The 10,596-nt window shown below is 42.4% G+C and overlaps 1 protein-coding gene across 3 annotated transcripts; it reads left to right on the forward strand.

The window, feature by feature from the left end:
- The first annotated feature begins 3,310 nt into the window (after window positions 1-3,310).
- On the forward strand, window positions 3,311-10,095 carry TICAM2 (TIR domain containing adaptor molecule 2). 3 transcript variants are annotated; one of them, XM_081930760.1, is made up of 2 exons: window positions 3,311-3,477; window positions 9,069-10,095. In XM_081930760.1, the coding sequence occupies exons 1-2, from the start codon at window positions 3,326-3,328 to the stop codon at window positions 9,802-9,804; spliced, it is 888 nt and encodes a 295-aa protein (XP_081786886.1). In that variant the 5' UTR covers window positions 3,311-3,325; the 3' UTR covers window positions 9,805-10,095. The 3 variants fall into 3 exon arrangements, with proteins under 3 accessions (XP_081786886.1, XP_081786887.1, XP_081786888.1); XM_081930761.1 differs by lacking the exon at window positions 3,311-3,477 and adding an exon at window positions 3,493-3,791; XM_081930762.1 differs by lacking the exon at window positions 3,311-3,477 and adding an exon at window positions 6,876-6,961.
- Window positions 10,096-10,596: the final 501 nt, after the last annotated feature.

A 10,596-nucleotide genomic window follows, 5' to 3' on the forward strand; every position in this document is an offset into this window, starting at 1 on the left:
CTGTGGGGAAATAGGGTGTTTCCTATTAATTCTCAACACCCTTAACAAACTACAGTTCCCAGAATCCTTTGGATGAAGCCACGAGTGTGGTTTTATAGTGCTTTAAAGGTGTGGTGTGCATGTGGCCTATAATGATTGTGCTGAAAGTGGCTTTTAATGGTTCTTCATAATGCAACTTTGATAACACAGCCTTACCAAACATGGGAGGGAGCTTGTCATACATTTCCCTCCATTTCACAATCCCAGCCAAGCAGTGTCTGTGAGCTTTATTGAGTACCTAGTGAACCACCGTGCATGGCAGAATCTCTCTCTTTTTTTTAAAAAAAAAAAAATTATTAAAGTTTTACAAAAAGCAAAAAGTTACAGAATAAAAAAGAAGAAAAAGGAAAAATAAAAAAGTACAAAAATACATAGGGAAAAAATGCAAAATACAGAGACAATTAAAAACAATTAAAAACAAATCAATCTTTTCATATCTTAGATTTCATTTACTTATTTCCCTGACCTCCTCACACCTCCCTTTTTTGTATTCCAGTTCACATGGTTAATTCAGCAAATCCTTACCCTCTTTGTTTTTATCTCAATTCTATATCTTAACATATTATAACTTTATATTTTCATCCGTTATCAATCCATTTTTACATATTCTTATTAACCTTGTTGCTAAGGCCGCTTCATTTCAATCCGACATCATTTTAACATTCATTAATTTTACAATGTTTCTGCAAACAGTCTTTGAATTTCTTCCAATCTTCTTCAACCGACTCTTCTCCCTGGTCTCGGATGCTGCCAGTCATTTCCGCCAGTTCCATATAGTCTATCACTTTCATCTGCGTGCATGGCAGAATCTCCAAGCGTCCCTATTTTCCAGGGACAGTCCCGGATTTACAGAAGCCGTCCCGGTTTCTGATTTGATCCTGGAATATTCTGCTTTTCCTTAGGAGGTCCCTATTTCCATCAGAGAAATGTTGGAGGGTATGCAGTTATGCGACCCTCGAGCCAAGGAGATAAGTAACCATACAACCTTTAGAAGACATCTGAAGGCAGCCCTATATATTTTATTACATTTTTATATACAGTCATACCTTGGATTACAGATGCTTCAGGTTGCATTTTTTCGGGTTGCTGACAGCCGAAACCTGGAAGTACTGGAACGGGTTACTTCCGGGTTTCGGCATTTGCGCATGCGCAGAAGCGCCTAAACGCAACCCACGCATGCGCAGATGCGCCACTTTGGGTCGCAGATGCTGCGGGTTGTGAACGCGCATCCCGCACGGATAACGTTTGCAACCCGAGCATCCACTGTATGTTGGAAGCCGCCCAGGGTGGCTGGGGCAAACCAGTCAGATGGGCGGGGTATAATTAATAAAATTATTATTATGATGATGGAATAGGGTGTTCAAATTTCATCTCACTTTCAGGCCGAGGGAGCCAACGTTTGTCCACAGACAGCTTTCTGGGTCATGTGGCCAGCATGACTAAGCCGCTTCTGGTACAACGGAACACAGGCATTCAAACCACCAACCTTCTGATCAGCAAGACCAAGAGGCTGAATGGTTTAAACCACAGTGCCACCCTCTGAAGGTCTAAGTACTCTATAGCCAGTGGTTCAAGACTGGAACGCTTGGAGCAGATTGGAGGGGCACATGGCGAGAGAGAAACAGAAGTCCCACTGCACAGGCAGAAGTCATTGTGCTAAGAGGACAACTTTACTGGAATTTAGGTTTATTTGCTTTTCTGTCTGTTTTTTTAAAAGAGACCATGAATGGTTAAAGAACTATAAAACTCAGTGGGTAGTTATAGAAGGTATGAGTGGCTCTTCTTGCACAAGTCTTCCCTATAAGAATGAGTGGGGGAAACCTGGGGCAAGTACCATCTTTAAATGTGAGAGAAATTCTCACATGCTACAGAATGAGGTTATAGAATTTTGAGCTAGCAAAGTGAGCTGTGCCACTTCAGGCCGTGCGTGGGAAATTCTGACTCCCTGAGAGTCAAAAGTTTGAGTATTAGAGGAAACGGTTTTAGTCAAGCCCTCTTCCTCTTGTCCTAGGTTTCTATATGCAATGGTATTTTCACATGGAGAAATATGCAAACATGTAATCTACCACCACCCACAGAATCTTGATGGTCTCAGAACTCTGCCAGCTTATTCTGCTGGTATATACAGTGTAAAAGCTAAAGGGACCCCTGACCGTTAAGTCCAGTCGCGGATGACTCTGGGGTTGCGGTGCTCATCTCACATTATTGGCCGAGGAAGCCGGCATACAGCTTCTGGGTCCGGTACAATCCTGTGTATGTTCACTCAGAAATAAGCCCCACAGTGTTTAAAGGGGTTTCTTACCTAGCAGGGGTGCTGTGGATTGTAGGGTTCAAGTGTGAATTTGGGTAAAATGACATCTGTATAACTTTTTGTTGTTGTTGTTGTTTTATTAAGGGAATTTCATTTATAAAAAAGAGGAAAAAAGAAAAAGTGAGAATGGAGGAAAAAGAAAAATACCCCACCATACATTAATATACACACGCGTATACAGTGGTATCTCGGGTTACATACGCTTCAGGTTACACACTCCACTAAGCCAGAAATAGTGCTTCAGGTTAAGAACTTTGCTTCAGGATAAGAACAGAAATCGGGCTCCGGCGGCGCGGCGGCAGCAGGAGGCCCCATTAGCTAAAGTGGTGCTTCAGGTTAAGAACAGTTTCAGGTTAAGTATGGACCTCCGTAACGAATGAAGTACTTAACCCGAGGTACCACTGTAATCTTATTATCTTAATGCACATACTGTATAATTGTCAATAACCTTATATATTCTATGTAAACTCATTCCAAATATCATTTATCCAAGGGTAAGAACAAGGGTGCCAACTTGAATAAAATATTGGGGGAGCCCAGGTAAACCCCGCCCCATATAATCAATAATGGAAATGCCTATCAACTTTTTTGGGGGGGGGGGACGGCCCCGTCAAATATTTTATTGGGGGAGGGTGAAAGGACCTTGGCCCCTAGGAGTTGGCTTCTATGCGTAAGACACACACACAGAGAGAGAGAGAGAGAGAGAGAAAGACAAAGAGAGAGACAGAGAGAGTGTTTGTGTGTGTATGACTGGAGTAATACACACGCACAAGCAGTGTGTTGCTCCAGTAATACAGATACCATTGTGTGTTACACAGTCCTGATACTGTACATGTGTTTACATCAGTCTGAAATGTCGACGGGTCCACCCGAGGGACACGATTGCTCCTTTCTTTGGCAGAGGGGGTGGCAAGCTCCGTCTTGCTGCTTTTGTAGAAAAAGCCGACGGGTTCAAGCTCTGGGCCCGCCCCGTCCATGCCATGCTTCCCCTTTTCTCAGCGGCGGCCGGACGTAAAAGGCGCTGAGACACAACGCCTCCCGGCCACAACTTCCGCAGGGGGAGAGAAGCTGGACGTTCCCGGACGCCTCCGCCGCGGGGAGAAGGACCAGGCTCACCTGCTCGACAGGTAAGTGCTGCTTCTCAACCAGACGCTGCAGGTGAAGCTCCAGGAGTGGCGACCCCCGTTCCTCTCCCTCGCCCCTTGTCCGACGCGAAGCCCCTTTGGCAGGCAGACGGCTCCCCCCAACCCTCTTTTCAATGGGCTTTCGCGTGTGTTCAGTCTTTTGTAGAGTAGGGGAAGAGAAAGAAATGAAAAGCGTATTGTGGCATCTTAAAAGAGATGATGCTACCAAAATCTAGTTACTGGATTGATAGATCAGATGTCAAGGAAATAAACAACTGTCTGACTTTTAGAAGGCACCTGAAAGCAGCCCTATTTAGGTAAGTTTTTAATGTTTGATGTTTTATTCTTTTTTTAATATTCTGTCTAGGGAAACCCAGCCAGGTGGGTGGGGTATAAATAACAAATTATTAAAACAACTATTATTATACTGGATGCTTCTCTCAGAGCTCCCACCCCCACCTCCCCAGTTATTTTATTTGTTCAACACTCCTGTAAAGGCTGAGAGGCTATTAGAATTAGAATTTATATACTGCCGTATACCCGGAGGTCTCAGGGCGGTTCACAGAATAAAATCAAAATATAAAACCACAAAATATATAATCAAAATAAAAACAACAACCCGATAATGCCCCCCCCAACACACCACGTTTTAAAAGGGCATAGGATGTAAATCAAATCAACCAAAGGCCTGATTGATAGCTAGAGGTCAGAGCAGCCTAAATCAGTACCCGCATAATTCTGGGAGCAGGAGGGAAAGGCGCTTACCGGTATTTCCTAACCATCTTCCAGCCTGTGGAGGTGGCTTCGAAAAGGGAACGTGATGGTATCAAGTTGAAAATGCTGGAAGTAAGAGAGGAGGTGGATCGCAATCTGCTGCTGTCTTCCCTTTGATGTTGAATGCCTCTGGATTTGGACTCTCTGGAAATCCAACTTCTTGTTTCTGTCTCAGATTTCTGAAGAGCCATATGGTGTGGTGTTCAGATGAATCATACTCAAAGTAGACCCACTGGAATCAGTTGACTTAATTTATCTCAGCGGGTCTGCTTTGAGTATGATTTAGTTGGACACACCACCCATTGTCTTTTAAAAACACTGTGCATAATATAAATCAGCCAAGAAGTTTGTAGGATTCATTTCATAGAAGTAAAAGCTGAAAAAGTGTTTTTCAACATGGTAAAACTATTCTACTAGTTAAGTACAAAAAAAAAAATTGCCTGCAAAGAACCTGAGAGTTTCTAGTTGCGACTTGGATTTCCCCGTTGCCTGACTATATTTAAGAGGCAATGTAAGACTTGCTTACTGTAGAGTTTTTTAAGAGAGTAGGGATAAGAGAAAACTGAGTTCTTTTGCTTTTAAAAAGAAGGAAGTGTGCTTGTAGCTGGATATTTTTTCTCTTGGGGTTTTTGTGCTTCTGTTTAATGTTAGTAGATTTGGGGTTTATACAGAGTTTGTATGTGAGTAAAAAATCTTCTCCAAACAGGCACAATAGCAACCCTTGTCATCAAAACATCTCTTCCTTTGGTTTACCTTACTTTTCCAAATATCTAGTTTGAGGAAGAGTTCTGTATCACCCAGAGGGCTGCATACTGCACTCTTCAATTCAAATTGATCTAAATAAAAACTATTCTGATTTGGGGGTCAGGGGAGGGATGTTGCACCAATGTGACTAGAACATGTTTTAGAACTTAAAACACAATATAACATAGGGGTTTAGGTGTGCCAGGTTTTGTTTTTCAATGAGAGCATACAAGAAGTAATGGGGGAAAGTAAATTGTTCATAAAGTGTTGCAACTTTCAGTCTTGTTGTTGTTTTCCCCCGGGCTGTATTATGTTTTTCCTCTAACCATTCCTTTCTTAACCACCTTGTATCTATTGGTTTGTGGATCAGCTATTAAGAACATTTGCCACCTGCAAGGTAATTTGAGTGAGTTTATTTAGCAGTTTTTAGCCAGGAAGTTAATTAGGTTGAGGGCCCTTTGAGATCTCAAGCTGATACTCAATTCCCTGGTGTCACTGCCTTTCGCTATCTTTGTCTGCTATAAATAAATGAGACTGCTTCTATTCCTTCTTGCCTTTAAAACTGTGGCTGGTTTCCTGCATTGAACTTCACCTGAAAGTCACAGCGAAGCTCACACTGGTATGTCTATAGCATCCTAGAATTGTAGGGCTCTGAGGATCATCTAGTCCAACCCCATGCAATTAAGGAATATCCAGCTTTCCCATAGAGGGATCGAACCTTCAACCTTGGCATTACCAGCACCATGCTCTGACCAACTGAGCTAAAATGTGAGCTGTTGAACGAAGCAGATTGATGAAATATTATGCAGGTTCTGCAATGGAATTTTTTTATGTCTTATGTTTACAGCTGAGCTCCTCTATTGTGCATGTCCTTTCTGCTGATTCTATACCTGTGTTGATTATTTCATGTTTATAGGGTTCTTAGGGTCAGGGCATAGCAACAGTTTTCTACATGCCTGGTTGCATTCACAACCAGGAGTGCAGGAAGTGTTCCTGCAAAAGACACTAAATGACTCCAGATGGACAGGCTACACTTAGTCCTCTGCCTGTCTCTGCTGTTGCGTCTCTGTCCACTGAGAGCCTTAAAAATAACAGATGCCAATGGTTGTTTGCTCAGACCAAAGATGACTGGAGATCTCAGCCATTTCAGCATTCAGCAGAACTGTTTCTAAGTCTTCTCCCCCTAGGTGGATTCATTGTATTCTGGAATATTGGCTAGACTCACAGAGCAGATTCATTACAAACATTAGACCTGTTGGATGTAGAGCTGAAACATTCAGGCTGGAGCTGTGAAAAACAACCTCATTCCAGCTCCTAAAATCAGAGCTGCCTGGCTGTATCTGAAGTGCCATGAAGGAAGTTGCTTGGTTTATGTCTGCCTGGTAGCCTTTTAATCCTAGTTGTGTGTTAAGTAAAATGCGGGAATCACTGATGGGGAATTCCAACCTGTCCTGTATCAAGATATATTCTCTGCCCACTACTAACTGCCATAGGAAAACAGGCTGAGCTTAGGCCAGCTTTTGGCTACGGTTTCACGTGTGCATATTAAAGTGCATATTAATACAGCACTTCCAGTGTACCTGTGCCATGAGGTGGTGCTGTTCCCCAAAAAATAAAACAGCCAAAGTCTGCAGCTGCATCTGAGTCAGGTCTGATGAGCATTTCATACAGAAAGGTAGCATATTCATCAGATAATCGATCTTGTATGCACAGCTCGTTTTTCACTGCTCATTCCAGGCTGCTTCAGCAAGGCGATGGCTTTACCATTTAATATCAAAGCGATGGCTTTACCATTTAAATTTCAACTCCTCCTTGAGAACAGAAGAGCATATTACACCACAGTCAGCATTCTGTTCTCACAATAAGCAACCTGCTGGCTATGGGAAGCCTATCAGTAGCACATGTGTGCATTAACATTCTGCTGCTCATATTCCCCAGCAACTGGTATTCAGGGCCATGGGACCCAAAGGTAAATGCAGCCATTGATACCCATATCTATGAATTTGCCTGCTTGCTGTCCCTCATTCTCACCACCACCTTAAGCTGCCCTGAGAGTCAGGAAGGTATCCCCAGTGGCCATGGGTGTAGCCAGGATTTTTGTTTGGGGGGGACAGGACATGGTTAGAGGGGTGGAACTTTTGTTGGGGGGGCAGAAGCAATGTGATTGGTCAGTTAGTTAAGTATTTCTATTGTTTTACTTGATGGGGGTGTGCAGCTGCCCCCCCCCCCCGGCTACACCCATGCAAGTGGCAGTGCAGTATACATAAATATAACCAGTTAGAGCTTTCCAGACTTTTCATGTTGGTGACACACTTTTTAGACATGCATCCTTTCGCGACACAGTAACTTAGTTTTACTAGCAAACCGAGTTGATAGGCATTTCCATTATTAATTATATGGGGCGGGGCTTACCTGGGCTCCCCCACTATTTTATTCAAGTTGGCACCCTTGCTCTTACCCTTGGATAAATACAATGATATTTGGAATGAGTTTACATAGAATATATAAGGTTATTGACAATTATATGTGCATTAAGATAATAAAAATATACACTTATAAGAGTGTTTGCGCGACACACTGTAGCCAACACACTAACATGTCATGACACACAGTTTGGAAAGCTCTGAGTTAGGGAAACAAGTGACACCCCCCACCCCAATACATGAGTGGTACTTGCAGCAATAAAACTGCTAGCACATTTGCAAAGCTAAGCAGGGTCCGGTATGGTTTCAGTTTGGATGGGAGACCACCTGTTGAGATTCCTGCGTTGCAGGGGTTAGACTGGATGACCCTCAGGGTCCCTTCTTAACAAATCCTTTCCAGTTGCACCCTAGGCTCTCTAGATCCTGGCCTGCGGGTTTTCTTTGGCGTGGTAGTTTCAGAATATTCTTGGCTTTTCTTTTATGTTCAACATAGTGAGCACATCTGCGGTTTGCTTATTTGGGGGAGTTGATAAGCTCACATGCATCATATATTCAACGAACTCACACCACTGACAGGGACAAAGACTCTTTAGCATGTGCTATGTGGTCTGAAAGGATGGCTTCCTGTTGTAGATTCAAGTAAGCAGCTTCTGAGAGCAAAGAATGCCTACATTCCTCAGAGTGCTTTTTTGGTGTGCACTTGGCAGGGACCTGCTACACAGTGTGCCCTGTTAGTTAATCCTTTGGCCACCGCTTGGAAACAGCTGCAGGGGAAGCATTTCAGCAGCCATTTGCTGATGTCCAGAGCTTTAACCACCTGAAGTGTTAGATACCTGTTTCCTTTTCACAGCAAATAGAAATGCTAAAGTAACTAAAAATGGGGAAGTATAAAGGCAGTCTAAAATAGGGGCCTTTCCAGGTTTGTAACATATAATGTGTTTTTGAAATTGTCGTGCTTCATTCTGGGCAGTTTACAACATTAATAAAAAATATTCAGTAAAAAAAACCCCACACACCCCATAATAAAACCAATTATGAACAATACAAATCATAACATAAAACAACCCCAAAGGCCTGCAAGAAACTAAAAAGTTTATTAATAGTTATGTACATGTGTTCTGTCTTTTTTTGGGAGAAATACATTGTCTAAATAGCAACAGAAACTAACTAATATCCTGTATAATAATAATAATAATAATAATAATAATAATAAATTAATAATGATTTATTTATACCCCAACCATCTGGCTGGGTTTCCCCAGCTACTCTTGGCAGCTCCCAACAGAATATTAAAAACATAATAAAAGATCAAACATTAAAAACTTCCCTAAGCCTTTTACAGTATAGGCTTATTATCATGTTACATTCCAGAAGTGTGTCTATTGTAGTTTCTCCAGAGCTCTGCAGTCAACTGTCTGTTCTGTGTATGTATATTAGAGAGGCTCTTAAATCCCCTTTTTCCTCCTCCTCGCTGCTGCTTCACATGCTTTCGCTGTAATGTACTTTCCAGTCTTGCCTTGAAAAACTTCTGCTTCCCCCACCACTCCTGCCCTAGTTCCCTTGTGATTTCAGAATAGCTTTGAATGAATCTTGTGCCATGTTAAAAGACGGAGATCTTTTCCCTTCTGAACTGCTTTTTCATTTATTCTATAGGCTGGAAAAATCGGGATACTTCATCGTCTTTAGATCCGGGTGTTTTGCTGCAATGGGAAATGGAAACTCCAAAAGAACGTTCCCTTTTTCTCCAAGAAACAGCATGAAGGACAACCATGCAAGTCCAGGACAAGAAAGCTTTAAGCAAAAGCCCAAAACGTTTGAACTGTCACTGGGTGAGGAAACCAGTGGTGATACCAATACTGAAGAAATTCACAGCAGTGACGAAGATGCTGGAGATGTTTTTTACAGGTTTGTGGTTCTTCATGCTGAGGAAGATGTCGAGGAAGCTGCTAGAGTCCAGGACTTGCTACAGAATGAATTCTGCATTAAACCAGGAATCATATTTGCCGAAATGCCTGGAGGGAGGCATCTGTTTGAAAATTTAAACAATGCAATGAATGGATCTGCTTGGATAATCATCTTGCTGACTGAAAACTTCTTAAGTGAGCTTTGGTGCGAGTTCCAGTTCTGCACGTGTCTCTTCAGCGCATTGACCATACCGCACAAAGGATACACCGTCATCCCAATGAGGCCGCGGAATAACCCACTCCCAAGGGAGAGGACTCCTTTCATCCTCCAGACCATTAACACACTACAGGAAGATAGCCCTGGATTTGCCCAGCAAGTGAAGAACATTTTCCAGGACTCGAGATACAGGCAACAGCAAGCCATATGGCAGTATGAAAAGAAGAAGGAAGAGGTGCAAAAACTGCTCGAGTGGCAAACCTATTAAGGCAATTTCTGCGAAAACCCCATACGCCCCAAAGAACTGCTTTTTTCAAATGAGCCCCACTGAGTGTTAATCATCCTAACACTTAACTGTGTCTCATGGCATAAAAATGTTCCCTAGCTATAAGAGCTGACTTCATGGAAGCTTTGCAGAGAGGATTCATAGATCAGGGGTTACGGAAACAGATCTAGCCCTTGGCATCTCCAGTTAAATGATCTTTCATAGAGCCAGAAGTAGTTCTGCCTGGGAGGGGCCACTACCAGTGAGAGCTGACAATACTGGGCTAGATGGTCCAATGGTTGGATTGGATTGATCTTTATTACGGCCATTGGCCCATCACACGACAGTTTCCCATACCACCATAATGTACTTGAACCTCCAAATTTAAAACCTCCAAAACTTACAAAAAACAGACAAGAACCAAAGCAAAACAAAAACAAAAGACCAACATCATACATTACAAAATTTGTAACATAAACATCGCCCTCTGCTCATAAATTATTAGAAGACATCAATGGTGATAATACCTAATTACATCCTAAAACATAGATCATGGTTTAAAGGGATTAATGGTTTAAACTCTGTGGTTCTCAAAGTGGGCAGTACCATCCCCAGGGAGGGGGAGCAGTTACCTGGAGTGTGTGCTATGAGATAGGGTGGCTCTGGAGGTGTAAATGACTATCAGACTTTGAGAAGCTGTTATCACTGTTGCACTAATTGAACTAAATAGTTTTCATTGGATTTTGAATAAATGTGCAGTTATTCATTACCGTTTTGAATTCTGTTGTGTTATGA

The sequence above is a fragment of the Podarcis melisellensis genome, assembly GCF_964234715.1.
Source record: "Podarcis melisellensis genome assembly, chromosome: 11".
NCBI lineage: Eukaryota > Metazoa > Chordata > Lepidosauria > Squamata > Lacertidae > Podarcis > Podarcis melisellensis.